Source organism: Nyctibius grandis, chromosome 17 (assembly GCF_013368605.1).
Source record: "Nyctibius grandis isolate bNycGra1 chromosome 17, bNycGra1.pri, whole genome shotgun sequence".
Taxonomy (NCBI): Eukaryota; Metazoa; Chordata; class Aves; order Nyctibiiformes; family Nyctibiidae; genus Nyctibius; species Nyctibius grandis.
This window is the reverse complement of record NC_090674.1, coordinates 3,161,398-3,177,382: the sequence shown is the minus strand read 5'-3', so window position 1 is coordinate 3,177,382 and position 15,985 is coordinate 3,161,398. Positions and strand designations below refer to the sequence as shown.

The window sequence follows — 15,985 nt, the reverse complement described above, 5'->3', positions numbered from 1 at the left end:
GTTCATCTGTTATGCAAATGTCATGTTAACAGTCTCTCTAAATGCATTGCTCTATTTCTTTCTGCAAAATGGGTATTTAGTGCTTGGTACAAACATTTTAATACACTCGTACAGTTAGATGTATGTGCATCTGTCTTCAGGTGTATTGAAATATCTTCCCAAGGTGAGAGTTTATTGCAACATTTATAATCCCGTTGGGAAATGCAGTGATTAAAAAACTACTATTTGTATGTGAGGTGATGGTTATTGTGTAGCAATATGTTTATACAAGAGGCAGTTTGATGTTAATAGAACTGCTGTGAAGCTTGTCTGCCATGCTTATTCTGTTCCTCTTTCTCCTGCTTCTAACTTGTAAGCTTGAAAGTGTATTTTCAAGGAAGAGGAGATGCAAGTTCTGCTGGAAAAAATTACAGGAGAACCTTTGCTCACTGGCATTTGCTTTTATTCTTGATGTCAAGCAGCCGTTTATCTCTGCTGCGGTCTTCAAACAGCAGTAGCAGTGCTGGTCATTGAGTTTTGAATTACAGCAAGGAAAATATATTATCTAGTACAATGGGGCACGCAGTTTCTCTTCAGACACCTTGCTTCTATAGCTTTTACTTTTGAAAGATCCCTCCTGGAGACCTTCAGTATCACTTGACACATGTGAACCTGTTGCGGGACAGACTGTGTGCGTGCACTGCTTTTGCCTCCCCTGCCAGGCTGTAGGGGAAGGATGTGGAGAGCTGAACTAAGACGAGGGTGGGCAGCCCCTGGCATTGGACCGCAGGCAGTTCAAGTGCAGTGCCCTGCCAAGTCTTTGTCGCAGGAACAGTGGTGGGGTTGTGCTAAGCACAACGCCTGACGGATGATACGAGCCCCCAGCTGTGGGAGGAAGCAATCCAGCAGAGAATGGTGAGGCCAGCATAGGATGTATGTCCAGTTTTGTAGAACAGGGATGGGACTTTGGCTATAGATCATTTTTTTTTGGCTATAGATCAGACTTTTTTCAGAAGTATAGCTATATGTATTTTTCCCTTCCCCTTTAAGATTATTTTATATATTAAATTTGGGCAGATTGACAATACAGAACTAAGATCTTCCCGTAGCTCTAAATTATTCTCATGATTCTCAGGGGTCAGAAGTGAAAATCATGTTGTGATAATTTTTGCGCTCTGTGGAACAGCTTATGTCAATTTTAGTGTTTCATTTGCTTAACAGTACTTAAAATTATGCCTACGTAAACTAGTTGTATCTGATAACTTTATAATGGTATTGCAAGAAAAATGCCCCACCCATTATAATAATGATGGATTGAGGAAAACAGGGTAATAAAGGCATTTAAATGTTGTCCTTTTCTGCACGTTGTCATGCACACTTGACAGCACTGTTGAAATAGGCCTCTTAATGATGCTGTCTATGTAGCCCTTCAGATCTAATTGATAACCCCTTCAATTAGATATTTGTTTCAAAAATTGATCTGGGCCTTCTGTGGCTTGAATTTGACCCTTAGAATTGCTGGAATATGAATAAAAATGTGCTGCTTTTGCACCCCTTTTACATCTTTTTTTAATGGTCAGTTTTAGGATGATTTAGTCTTGAAAATGGAAAAGCTGGTTAATGATGTCTTACTTAGTCTGTATTTTTGAATCAGAGTGATAGGTACCTTCCTACCTGGGAGAAGAATTTTGTCAGGAGGCGTTAGAAAGGGTTTCATGTGTGTGTGCACACCGAGTGGGATGCATCTCTACAGCCAAACTGGAAAATGCTCCTAGTATGGCATATCTCACACCAACAATGAAATAAAAATAAACGTTTTTTCTGGCTTGACTCATACCAGTTCAGTCTGTGAAAAAAGTCGTCTACCACCAAAGCTGTTCAGTGGCAGCACTTGAATATCTGAGCCTTGGGAGGCATCCTGTTGGATTCTGTAGTAATTCCTTCTTGCCAGTACAAGAGCATTTTTCCCCAAAGCATTTGGTAGGCTTTGGTTTCGTGTTTTGTTTCATGTTAAGTTGGAAGCTTTTGAGTTCAAAAGACGTTCCCTCCCCAGGTAATAAAGTGTGTGTGTGTTCAGATGTACACTTCAGAGGCTTTTCAGCTAAGCTTGCTCTAATCAAGTTTCAAAGCAATATTTAAATGCAAGTAGTTAAAAGGAACTTTGGTAAATTGTTGTATTAACAGTAATATGTAAGAAATACTGGAAGTTGATGTCATAATAAAGTAACTTTGTTTTAGTAAAGCAGAATTGTTGAGGTTTTTTCTTTCAAGGTTATAATCTTTTCTATTCCTAGCCTAATATTTACTGGCTTTGTGACTTATCTCTACCATTTTTACTCTTTCTCCAGTAATTTGCAGTGTGACATTTTGAACAGTGTAGAGGAATAACCTCACCTATCCTAGATGACTTAAAACTTTGGACAGCAATTTAAAAGTGGTTTAATTGCCATAGGCTGTGAGATGGTGGGTGCTGTGAGTCAAATATTCTTTGATGCAGAAGTGTGATGGAGGTGTAAGTCTGCAGTGCTGAACATGCAGCCCCTCGTCAAAAATGAATGAATAACTGTAATGAACCTGTAGTATATACTTTGAAATGTGGCTGTTGGCTTAGATGTTTAAATAAAATATTTGCATAACCTTGTGGGTTTGAGGTCATGTTTTCAGCAAATTTCTATAATCCCCATGATTATATGAATAATCCTCATATACACATATTTATATATATGAGGCATGTCATACCTACCAGCTTTCCCTAATTGTTAAGTGTTCTTAGCTGTTCTCAGTAATGAAGCAGCTCTTAACACACAGGTATTTTGGCATTTATTTAGCCAAGTGGGTTATGATTTGGCTTTGCTGTCTGAGCAGGTGCTGGTAGATAATAATGCAAGGTTTTGTAAACAAGATTTCCCTATGTAGTGAACTGTGGCTAATGGTAGAAATAAAAAAAAATAAAAAGCAAAATGAAGACACTTAAATGCTAACAGAGGAAAAAGAAGAGCCTCAGTATTCACATCTTCATAATGGGCATTTTGAGTTCAATACCTTTTTTTTTGATGCTTAGTTAATTTAGTCTTTAATCAGTTCCATTTATTAAATATGTAAGGTCTTTAACATTTATGTGCTATGACATTCAGAGTTGGACAAGATTCTAAGAAGTCACTGCAACATGTTTCTGCATTTTTTCATGCTCTTCCAGCCAACACAACTTGGATTTAATTTTTTGGAGCAGTTTATGCTGTTATTTTGGATATGGCTTTTGTGTGTGTAAAAGGCATTAACTTTTTCTAGCCTGTCTTCCAGAACAAACAGCTTGTCAGATTTTTACAGATGCCTGAAGGTTTAAGGAATTTACTTTGAAAAGCATGACATCTACCAGTGTTCTGGATACAGGAACAGAGAAATTCTGGTGCACAGCAAACTGTTTCTCAAATTAAAAATCAAGTAGCATCAGTATATTAGAATTCATTAATCAGAATAAATGTGGAAATGGCCGTGCAATTGACTTCTGCTGAATTTTCCGTAAGGATTTTTTAGCTTGTATGTGCGCTTAATCTTTATTTCATACTCTCCAATGCCAAAATAGTGATTTTTTTTTTTTGACAGGAGAAAAAAAACCCAAAAGTTGATTTATAGAATAGTAGCAACTACTGCATGGGATTGATGCAAACTTTCACTAATCTGAACCATTCCCAAAGGGATTTTGACTAGCGAGTTTATATTATTACACTGTAATTTGCATCAGGAAGCTGTGTGGTGATCACTGTTTGTGAAAGTATAACAGCAATTTTGTCCTTTTCACTTTAGCCAGGGCCCATTCAAGGTGGCTACACTCATCTGTGCCCTGAGAATGCTTTTCAGGGGGTTTCTGGGGTAGCTTCTCCGCTGGTTTCCAGGAGACTTGAGGTTTGGGCAGGTATCTGTGGTGCTTTTAAGCAACAGCACAGATGGGCTGTGGGGTCGGTGTGTTACTGGGCTGCAGTTAGTTGTTGACTACAGATTTCAAAGGGATACCAGAAACTCATACCAGTAATTCTTTTCCCTTATTAACCCAAGATTTTTGGGGAGGCAAATGTCTGTCTTTCATATTTCATGTAAGTGATCAAAACAGTGTTTGAGATCAGATGTGAGTGTTCTTCTTACTTTATGATCTTAACTGTGAACATGTTTGGTGCTGCACTTAAAGGTTATTAAAGATAATAGCATCTTGTACAATTTAGCAATATTTAATTATAGAATTCAGCTCCAAGTGTATGGAAAGACTGTGTTTTACTTCTTCCCTCCTGGCATCTGAGTATGCTTATCCCATCCCACCAGAAATAACTCAGTGGTTTTACAGTTCCATTTGTATTCTGGTTAACAGCAAAAATATGAGCACAGATAACTGGAGGTTGTTTTGAGGTGTCTTGGTTTGATCAATAAAATGAAGTATGGGCAAATAAAGATTATTTCTCTCTTTTAAATTCTTACTCTGTTGTCATCTGAACTTCTCTGAAATAAGCGGGACTACAGTATAAGCGTCAGCCGATTATCTGGACGTTGGCAGTAGTGTGAGATCAGTGCCTATTGCAACGCTTGTGCTATATGTTACACACATATTGTAAGGGGGTAAAGGCAGATAATGCTTGTGCTGACCTATCTACAACATAAATGAAGGAGAGGGGAGGAAAAAGGAGCCATATTTAAAAAATAAGTTGCAAGACAAAAACTGATGCATTCATCTTTTGATCTTTGTCTCTATAGACAAGTAGCTACTTTCCATCTGTTTCTTTCATTCGTTTCCCTTTGCATCTTTCTTTTGCAATTCTTTTAGTGCACATACGCATATATTAAGTCCTGCCCTTCATTTATTCTTTTGTCATTGTTTCCATTTCACTTTCCCTGTGTTTCATTCCTGTATCTTTCTTGTTTAGACCAAGTGGAGGATCCAGCTGGCAGTAGCAGCCATGTAGGACCCTTCAGGAACCTGATGGTAAGTGCACGTGTGTACTTATACTCAGGCTTCCACCAGGTTCTGTATTCTGAGACATTTTCCCCCTCCTGCAGGCTTCTGTTAGTTCTTGACGTCTTAAACTGTAAGAAAATTAAGGGACAGACCTTGGGCTACTCATCGATATCCTTTATATCAGAACCATTGGGGATTTCATTGAAAATACACAGGATGAAAATGATGCAAATCTTTCAGGTTTACATAGATTTAAAAAGCACTTTGAGAACTCAGGGAGGAAAGTCTATCAAAAGCTATTACATATCTTCAGATGTTTCTGGACTCTAGATACCTGAAAGCTGGGAGAGCATACCAATGAAGTATCACTGTACTGTTACTGTATCATTACATTATCTTCCTGGGCATCTGCTATTGAACATTCAGGACCATGAAATGGATGCATCTGGAACAGTCATTGTTGTGCTTGAGGTTCTTTTAACCTTTATAAAGAAAGCTGCAAGCTAGAAAATGAACAAACTGAAGCTGGTAAAAGGAAAACATCAAAAATCGGTTGGTATCTCTAGTTCATGTGTGTCAAAAATTGATCTGACACACCTAAAATTATGTATTTTTGCTCGCTATTCCGAGTAAGGGTGAGTAGGTGCTAAAGTAATCTTCTCTTCAAATGCGTTTATGCTTAAAGGCCAAGAACATGAAACATTTCCAGCTGTATCAGTGAGCAGGTTGCTGGTGTTTTGTTGGGTTTTTTTTGGAGTGTAGCAGGAGAACTTGCAGATGATCTTTCCATCAATAGTGTAAGGAAGTATGTGATTTAAGTAACTCAGTTTTGTGTACAAATCCTGCAATTCTAGCAATTTCACAGATTATAATTGCATTTTGAGGTACTATAAATTTTATATTCTATAAATGGATGACACTTTGGAAAACATATGCACACTTTAGCACTTATGAGTGGTTTTGTTATTGCTTTTACATACTTTCCTCACACTTTAAAGAGCACAATATATTTCTAATCTTGCTATAAGAAAGAATTAATTGGGTCTTGGTTTGAAGGCTTTTACAGTAACCTGTCATTATGCTATGAAATTCAGTGTGGCTGTAGAATTAGATGTAGAATTGCCCAGTGACTTCATCTGCAATACCATTGTGTGCTGCACCGTCTAGTAAAATACTGTCTCTGACCGTGGCCAAGCTTGGCACAGATGAGAGGGGCCTGTGGACCAATCTGTTCCTTCTTGTTTCCAGTCTCACCTGTAGAGATGAGAGATGAATCTAGAATTTTGTCATTTAAGTCAAGATACTGGTGTTGGTCTTCAAATGATAAGCGGTCTGCAAAAAAGTTGGTAGCTCTTAAAGGGTTCTAGCAATTAAACACATTTTGTTACGTCGCTCCTGAGGTGTATTGTGATGTGTGTTTGATTCCCTAGGAATGTACGGAAATTTTACATGGAGACCTTTTACCTGGAAATGGAACTGTTTGTTGGTTGTGTTACTGTACGTTTCAAGAGGGATTTCGGGTGGCTTGGCAGGTATTTCTGAAAACTTATTTGAAATCCTTCAGACTCAGACCTTGGTACTACCAGTTGTAATTACAAACATTAGAGGTGCTGATAGTGTAAAATTATGTTCAAGTTGGACATTCAGTGGCCTGTCAGGTAAAGATTGCTTCAACTCCTCATGCCTGTGTGAACACTAAAATATACACTAAATCTTCTGGTAACTTGCAGGTGTTTGGTATAAAATACGGTTGAATATTGTGTTGTCAAATAAACCAGTGTTGGTTCATTATGGCAGGTTTAGACACAGGGATTGTTACAATATTTGAGGATATTATGAGATAATTGTTAGTTGACTTTACGAAGGGTGCATGTGTATTTTCCAAAGGTGACAAAATTCATTCTGAGTGACTATTGTCAGGTTTCTCAGACTAAAAACTGTTAAACTGGGATAAGAAAAAAAAGGATAATTACATGCATGACACTGAAACACACTGGAATTTGGGGAGAGCCTGTGAAATCTGAGCTCCTTGAGAGGAAATACAGATAATTACTTAGATAGGATAGAATGTTCAAATAAAACCAAGCATTTCCTTTTAAAGCTGACCTGACTCTGATCTGTTCTGTTGGAGGGGCTGCATACTTTGGAAATTTTCAGTTTGAAGAAAGGAACATTTTTAAAAGGCATTTTAATTTCTTGGCTCAAGATGTGAAAAATTTTTTCAAGGAAAAAAAGGAGGAACTTGTTGACAGGATTGTGAGTTGGAAGAATGTGCTTCTAAATAAGAAATGGATTTAGGGCTATGCTGTACGCTTCTGATTAGAGGGAAGGGTCAGTGCATTAAGAAGTAGCATTTTGTGTGTTAGAGGGAGCAAAGGAGGAATTTAGGTTGCTGCTTCTGGACAATTCTTGTTCCTAAGAGGTGGTCTGTAGAGGTCTGAAGTTTCAGAGGAGACTGGTGTCTCAACCACAGTGTTGTATGTAAAATAACCGCTCTGTGTGGAGAATGTGGTCTTTGCAATGAAATGAATTGGAAGACCTTAAAGTTTCATTTGTTATTACACAGTCCTTATCATAATTTCTACATATTATAGGACTGAGTCTTTAATGGAAAAAAATTAGCGGTATAACTTTGTAGTGCATTGGTAAATGGAGTTTTCAATGTCTTTACATCTTGCGGCACTGATTAGGTCTTCACATAATGGCATTTTGCCCTGATCTCTGTTGTGCTCATCATCCTGTGCAACTAATCCATGCTGCTTTATTTCGCTAACAGAAAGCATTAGCAAACTGGTTTCTGTCAGTGGACGTGATGAAATACTTTTATATTTTACTGTTACTTGGTTCCATCTAATTTGGTTTTACTGTCTTTGCCTTGTTGGTCAGGATCGTGCTGCTTTTAGTCTTCTCATAATGTTATTACTTCATTATTTTTATTATAACTCTCTTCAAGTCATTATTCAGAATGTTCATTCAAGTAGAGAAGCCTCTATGGGTTTCTACTTCATAAGGTCTTCCAATTAACATTCAGGATTAATAGTATGTAAAGAAATTTCATATTTTCCATATACTTGTATGCGATACAGTAATTAAATAGCCATATGAAGGTATTGGGTAACTGTATGATGTGACCTTGTTAACTCTGGACAATACATTTCTATTATAGTCTGTTCTTGCTTTGAAAGTGAGTAAAGTATTTTGGAGTCTTAGGTTTTTAGAAGCTCATTGTTACGTTACTTTTTATGTCTTCTGGGCTCTAGAGACTGACTGCTTTATCTGAATGCTGTCCTTTTTGCTGATCTGTCATTTATATTCCTCAGGAAAATAGGGTTTCTACAGAAGTGTGTTATATTCTAAAGCTGGGTGTTTTAATTCTGCCGCTCAAATATAAAAAATTAGAATTGTTGAACAGGAATAATAAATATTGGGTTTTTTTCCCCAGGAAAGAAAAAGTCTCAGGAAGGTAAAAACAAGGGAAAGAAGGCAGCGGATACAAAACAGAAAAAGGCTGATTTGGATTCTACTTCTGCAGATATGAGGGATTCTAAAGAGGGTAAGTTCTCAAGTATCTGATTTTGTTTCCTTCTAACTATCTCTTTGAATCAAAGGACATTTTTTGTCGTGTTTAATATGTTAGCATCTTATGTTAGTGTAGCAAAGTGAACATTTATATTGTTTGCCTGAACTTTTTTATTAGTAAGTAACTTGGATATCAGAAGTATATCATTAAACATACAACTCTGACAACAGGAAAAACTAATGCCCTGTAAAATTTAGACATAAATCTAAACTCTTCACGACAGAAGAGCAAAGAAAAGTCCTTATTCTAAAATAATGTCTTTGGAGCATAGTTATAGTGTCATTATTTATTGCTATGTAACAGAATTCAGTGTCAAAGGGAAAAAATTACAGTATTAATGCACCAACTAGCTAAGCATGATATTTGTCCTAAAGATTATCTGCAAATGATGTTTATAGATTTACTTGGCTTTTTTCACATAGTATGTTTGTAAAAATGCATGAAAGATATTTTAAATATGTAGTTTTTTGTCTTGTTTTTTTACAGGAATATAAAACTTGCCACTGTTATGAGTGTAACTGATAATGTTTCAAGCTCTGTATAAGTACTCATTCTTTGAAGCTTCTTTTCTGGAACTTTTGACCCATAATTCTTCAATTCCTTCACTCTGTTGCCCTTCTGCTTGCATACTATCCGCACCACTGTTCCAGGCATCTTAGACTCCAGCTAGGGAATGGAGAGGAACTTCTTGCTCTATGCGTGCAACCACTTATGCAACATTGTGTGAATTGGCAGCAAAGTTATTTTCATCAGCAATGGATTTATCTGACAGCAGATAGGTAAAACTAGCCTGCGGAGGTGTGAATAAAGAATCTCTTCACACCAATAAATGAGTTGCATGCGGGCTCTGATTCAGAAGCGTAGGAAATAGTCATTCAGGCAATAGCTAATAGAAAATCTGATAGAAAGAATGGAAAGTACTATGCCAGATAAAAAGTACACCTTGCTATGCATTACAGTACAAATCCAGATTGTTTTATTGTTAATAATTTGGGGAGAATGGTCAAAATCCAAATTTGGCTTCCTCTATACATTATCTATATATGTTGCAGTACTTTCCTGACACTTATTTGCCATAAGAAAAGTCAGTGAAAGTTTTTTGGAGGTTTTTTGAAATGTTCTGAAGTCTACCTTGAAATGTTCTGGCACTCTTCAGGCTGTTTTGGGTTTCTTGGCCACAATGTTCCATCCAAAGATTCTCTGTTAAGTATAGGCAGTTGCCTACATTTTGCTGAAGTCCCAGAAAGGAAATTTCTGAATACAGTTTTACTCTCAGTACTGAATCGCAACAGTGAGAAGTAGTGGTATTGTCTTGGGTCATAAATGTTGGATTTGTTGTGTTAAGAGGAAAAGGTAGAAGAAAGGTGTAGCATACTTTGAAGTGTTTGGTAAAAATGTCTCATGCTTTTGTTTTCATACTTTGTGTATCAGGTCATAAAGAGGAAGATGAAACGCCGTCTGTTTCTGCTGTACTGTCCCTGGAACAAACAGCTGTGATTCAGGAAATGGTAAATCAAGATGTACTTCCAAAGCTGGTGATCCCCAGTCCTGCCAGTGAACCACAAATGGTAACTGAAGACAAACAAGGAGAAGCAATAAACTGTGCATCAGATGATTTAGATGATGATGAAGAGGAGGATGATGAAGAGGAGGAGGATGAAGAAGAGATAGAAGATACCAATATGCCTAAAGAAAATGCTGAAATGCCTTTGATATGTGAAGAAAAGTTAGACTCTATGGAAGAGCAAAAGAGTATGTCAGAAGAATCTCCAGAAAGCTCTCCAAAGAAGAAACTTGTTGTGAAAATTCCAAAAGCGAGAGGTGAATCAAATGGTGATGTTCAGGAAACATTCATGTTTCCCTGTCAGCATTGTGAGAGGAAGTTTACAACAAAGCAAGGACTTGAACGCCACATGCACATCCATATATCTACTCTTAACCATGCTTTCAAGTGTCGATATTGTGGGAAAGCCTTTGGTACTCAAATTAACAGGCGAAGACATGAGCGACGCCATGAGGCAGGGCCAAAAAGGAAACCATTCTTAACACTAACGTCATCACAACACTTGGATAATGTTGCTGATAACCAAGTAATTGTGGACGATGGTCTTAAAGATGACCTGAACGTTTCCTGTCTTGTGCAAGAGACTGTTGTCTTGGATTCTGAGAAAGTTTCCCAAGAAATGTCAAACTCTGCTTTTGCTGAGGAAAATAAGGAGCCCAAAGAATTGCATCCATGCAAATACTGCAAAAAGGTTTTTGGAACTCACACCAACATGCGGAGGCATCAGCGTAGGGTTCATGAGCGTCATCTTATTCCCAAAGGTGTCAGAAGAAAAGGATTCTTTACTGAAGAGCCACCGCTTCAGATAGAGCAGGCCCCACCAGTCCAGAGTGTATATATAGCAAGTACAGAAATAGAAGAGGATGGTGAAGTAGATGATGTCTATATTATGGATATTTCCAGCAATATCTCTGAAAATTTAAATTATTATATTGATGGTAAAATCCAGTCCAACAGCAGCACTAGCAATTGTGATGTGATTCAGATGGAGTCCAACTCGGCAGATTTGTATGGACTAAATTGCATAATCAGTCCAGTCACGGTGGAAATCTCCTCAAATTTAAAGGTTACGCAAACACACGTGAATGAACCTCCCAAGGAACCCTCTAGCACTGGGAGCAATGAATCCAAAAAGAGGAGAACTGCCAGCCCTCCTCTTGTACCAAAAATAAAAACTGAAATAGACCCAGAACCTATAACTCCTACTAGTTCCTTAAATCTTCCTCTTAGCATTTCAACAGAAAGCTTACCTTTTCATAAAGAAAAAGGTGTTTATTTGTCATCAAAATTAAAACAGCTTCTTCAGACACAGGACAATAAGAAGATAACTCCATCAAGTGATATCCCTAAACTAGGACCTTCTGTTACATCATCACCTATTTTGCCTCCAGTGACCAGCAGATTTAAAAGAAGGACCAGCTCTCCTCCCAGTTCTCCACAGCACAGTCCAGTGCTTCGAGACTTTGTCAAATCAGGTGAGGGAAAAACTGTGTGGAATGATAATATTCGGAGTTCAAAAATGCCAAAGTTAGAAAGCCACAGCAACCCACCTGCTTGGAGCTTGACTGGAAGGGAGGAAAAAGAGACTGTGAGCCCTCTTTGCTTTGAAGACTATAAAATATCAAAAGACTGGACAGCAGCTCCAACTTTTGGCAATGTGTGCAACCAGCAGCCACTGGATTTATCTAGTGGTGTGAAACAAAGGTCTGATGTCAAAAATAAGAATCAGGTTCCCTGGGAATCTGTGTTAGATTTAAGTGTGCATAAGAAGCCTTGCAGCGATCCTGAAATTAGGGAATATAAAGAAAATTCCATACAGCCAACCTGTAGTGGTGTTAAAAAGAAGAAACCAACTACGTGCATGTTACAGAAGGTTCTGCTGAATGAGTATAATGGAACGGATGCAGCCACAGACAGCACACCCAGTGTAAACAGGAGTGCGAGCCCAAGCACATCCCTGGAGCCTCAGGCAGAACCTGATGTGGATCCCAGTCTGTCTGCAGCCTCTTCTGTTGACGCTCAGCCCCTGAGTTCCTCTGTTTCCCCTGTGCCACAGACATCTGCTGTCCCTTCCGTGTGCCAGCTGCCTCCTTTGTTAACACCAACCAATCCTCCTTCCCCACCGCCCTGCCCACCTGTGTTAACAGTTGCTACATCGCCTCCTCCCCTTCTTCCGACAATGCCGTTACCAGTTCCAGATGTCTCTGCTAGTGCCACTAACACTTCTTCTTGTCCATCGCCGCTTTCTAACACGACTACCCAGTCCCCACTACCAGTTCTTTCACCTACAGTTTCTCCTTCTCCATCTCCTGTTCCTTCTGTTGAACCTCTTATTTCTGCTGCTTCACCTGGTCCTCCTACGCTCTCTTCCTCATCTTCCTCCTCCTCTTCCTCCTCTTTCTCCTCTTCATCTTCATCATCTCCATCTCCACCTCCTCTTTCTGTAGTTTCTTCTGTTGTTTCCTCTGCTGATAATCTTGAAAACACTCTCCCAGTAATAAAACAGGAAGAAGCTGAAAACGAACAACAGAAGGCAAGAGAAGATCCTCATACTTCAAGTGAATCAGGAGTAGTGCAGGAAACATTCAATAAAAGCTTTGTGTGCAATGTCTGTGAATCACCTTTTCTTTCTATTAAAGACCTAACGAAGCATTTATCCATTCATGCTGAAGAATGGCCCTTCAAATGTGAATTCTGTGTACAGCTTTTTAGGCATAAAACAGCCTTGTCGGAACATCGCTTTCTGCTTCATGGAGTAGGAAATATCTTTGTTTGCTCCGTCTGTAAAAAGGAGTTTGCTTTTTTGTGCAATTTGCAACAGCATCAGCGGGATCTCCATCCAGACAAAGAGTGCACACACCATGAGTTTGAAAGTGGGACTTTGAGACCCCAGAATTTCACTGACCCCAGTAAGGCGAACGTGGAGCACATGCAGAGCCTGCCAGAAGATTCTTTGGAACCTTCTAAAGAGGAGGAAGATGAAGATCTAAATGATTCCTCTGAAGAGCTTTATACTACTATAAAAATAATGGCTTCTGGAGTAAAATCTAAAGATCCGGATGTTCGTATGGGCCTCAATCAACACTACCCAAGCTTTAAACCACCTCCATTTCAGTATCACCATCGTAATCCTATGGGTATTGGAGTTACGGCAACAAACTTCACTACCCACAATATTCCCCAGACTTTTACTACTGCCATTCGATGTACAAAATGTGGGAAAAGTGTTGATAACATGCCTGAGTTACACAAACACATATTGGCCTGTGCATCTGCCAGTGATAAAAAGAGATACACACCTAAAAAAAATCCAGTACCACTGAAACAGACAGTGCAGCCTAAGAATGGCATGGTGGTTCTAGCTGGCCCTGGAAAGAATGCCTTCAGACGAATGGGTCAGCCTAAAAGACTTAATTTCAATGTTGAGATTAGCAAGATGTCCTCAAATAAACTAAAAATAAGTGCATTGAAAAAGAAAAACCAGCTTGTCCAGAAAGCTATCTTGCAAAAAAAGAAATCTGCCCAGCAGAAGGCAGAATTGAGAAATAATCCGTCCGACTCAGACTCTCACATCTGCCCCTACTGTAATAGAGAGTTTACTTATATTGGAAGTTTGAATAAACACGCGTCATATAGCTGTCCCAAAAAACCCATCTCTCCCTCCTCTAGAAAGAATTCTTCAAAAAAAAGTGCAAGCTCTTCTTCACCTGTGAGCGGTGAAAAAGGCAACAACCAGCGTAGGCGAACAGCAGATGCAGAAATCAAAATGCAAAGCATGCAGCCTCACCTGGGCAAGACAAGAGCACGAACCTCAGGACCTACACAAATCCAGCTGCCCTCTGCATCCTTCAAATCAAAACAAAACGTTAGATTTGTACCTTCTGTTCGATCTAAAAAGCCAAATTCATCTTTGTCACTGAGGAACTCTAGTCCTGTAAGAGTGTCCAAAATGTCCCATGTTGATGGGAAAAAAACTAAGGGGGTCGCAAAGAACAGTTCCTCTGGAATCTCAAGCAAAGCGTCCCGGAAATTGCACGTCAGAATACAAAGGAATAATAAAGCTGTTTTGCCAAGTAAGTCTGCTGTGGCAAGTAAGAAAAAGGCAGACAGATTCACTGTAAAATCTAGAGAGAGGATTGGGGGACCTATTACACGAAGCCTACAGCAGGCGGCAAATGCAGAGGCAGCAGAAAACAAGAGAGATGAAAGCAGTACAAAGCAAGAACTAAAAGATTTCAGGTAAGCATTTAATTTGAAGTTGAAACAACACAGGAACACGTTGCTTGCTGTTTTGCCAATTTTCTTGGTCTTTTTTTGAGTTGCTCATACTTAAATAAAAAAAAAGGGTTATATTTCCTAAAACACGGTTAAGTAGCTCAGTCACGCTGAGGTATGATGTACATACTTGATGCATTTTGTCATGTTGTCATGAAATAATACATTGTATAGAGAATGTCTTTAATTATAAACTGAATTGAAAACTCTGGAGAAAAAGTATCAGTACTTGAGTGCAAATAAACTTAATGTCATTAAACTTAATGTTATTGGAGACAATGACCTTGTATTTAATATCTAACATATATGGTGGCCCGAAATTATTTTGGATTTAGTTTATGGTGGTTCGCTAAGCTAAAAGTCAGGACTGTGTTTTTTACCCACTAAAATAACTTGCATTGTTGGTTTTTAATAACAAGCATTCTCTGCGTGTCATATGAAAAAGAAAACCATGACCAAATACTTCAAAAATGTATATGCATACTAATTGAGTCAGATGGCTAAATACTTAATATAAGGGAAATGATGTGTAAGAAAAGTTACATGAACATGTAAATTTCTTAGAAGTATCATGTTCTTATGTTTCAGTATAAACAAATTTTATAATTAAAGTTCTGTTTCTTTTTGAGAAGAAGCATTTTAATCACAAGAAAGGGTAATCCTTTAATAAATAAATAAAATTAATCTACGTGCCTGAGTCCCGACTTACGTCTTCATGTAGTCTCCCAAATCAATAGGATATTTTGAAAACTGTTTATAATTTTTATTAGCATGCTCCTACCCTCTTATTCTTGGAAATAGGTATCTGATTTGCGGAGTAACTTTCACAAAGCTCACTGGTAATTAAGAGTTCTTTTTGTTTTGCTAGTTGCAGTGCATGGCTGTGATTAACACCAGATTTATGGCCAAAAGTAGTATTTTTTTTATCAAAAAGTAATTGATACTGGAGGAGGGGGAGGAACTGGCTGCCTCCTTCAGAACAAGTGTCCCCTAGTAGAATTTGTCAAGAAGTGTCAAAATCCAAACTGTTCGCAGCTTGCGTGTCTTGTGGTGAGGACCTCCTAGGTGAAAATTTTGAGGAAATAATTTGCAAAGTAAAGGTTCAGTATAACAGAATAGACCTAGAGATGGGAATTTGACTTAACATAGTCAATACCCAAATTAGGGCGTGTTGAACGAGGGAAGTGTTACTGGAATTTGGAGACTAATGGTGTAAAAAATGCCTTTAAGGAACAAGAACTGTCTGCCAGGCCTGTTCTCTTGGGACATAAACATCCTCGTGTTACTTAATTCTCATCAGCTGCTCTCGTAGTGTTAAGTGTGAAACTGTATTTTACATGATGCCAGAGATCAGTAAAATTTAAAGCCAGAATGACGCATCTTTCCGTCTGAATTAATCATTTAACCTTAAGCAAAATAACTGAGTACTTGGAAATCTGTGCATATGGAAATTATTTAATAGTATTTGGGGTAAATAACAGTTTACCTAGGGGTAGGATTTCCTTGACTGTCTCAAATACTGTTAGTTTACTTTGGCAGCTTGCAGCCTTTACTGGTTTATTGAATAGTTATGCTTGGAAAATTCTTGCTTTTTATTTCTGAAATAATGTTCATAAATCTAGATTGTCTAGTCAGCTTTTTTTTA

At 38.3% G+C, this 15,985-nt stretch overlaps 1 protein-coding gene across 5 annotated transcripts in view; it reads left to right on the top strand.

Moving 5' to 3' along the window:
- Nucleotides 1-15,985, top strand: part of PRDM2 (PR/SET domain 2) — a 69,858-nt gene that overhangs the window by 40,397 nt on the left and 13,476 nt on the right. For 4 of the 5 annotated variants that reach the window (XM_068414315.1, XM_068414313.1, XM_068414314.1 and 1 more), the window contains exons 7-8: nucleotides 8,364-8,474; nucleotides 9,933-14,304. In XM_068414315.1, coding sequence (XP_068270416.1) covers nucleotides 8,364-8,474; nucleotides 9,933-14,304 — 4,483 coding nt within the window. Of the gene's footprint in view, nucleotides 1-4,897; nucleotides 4,949-6,351; nucleotides 6,454-8,363; nucleotides 8,475-9,932; nucleotides 14,305-15,985 lie in introns of those variants that run through there. The other variant, XM_068414316.1, reaches the window with a different exon arrangement.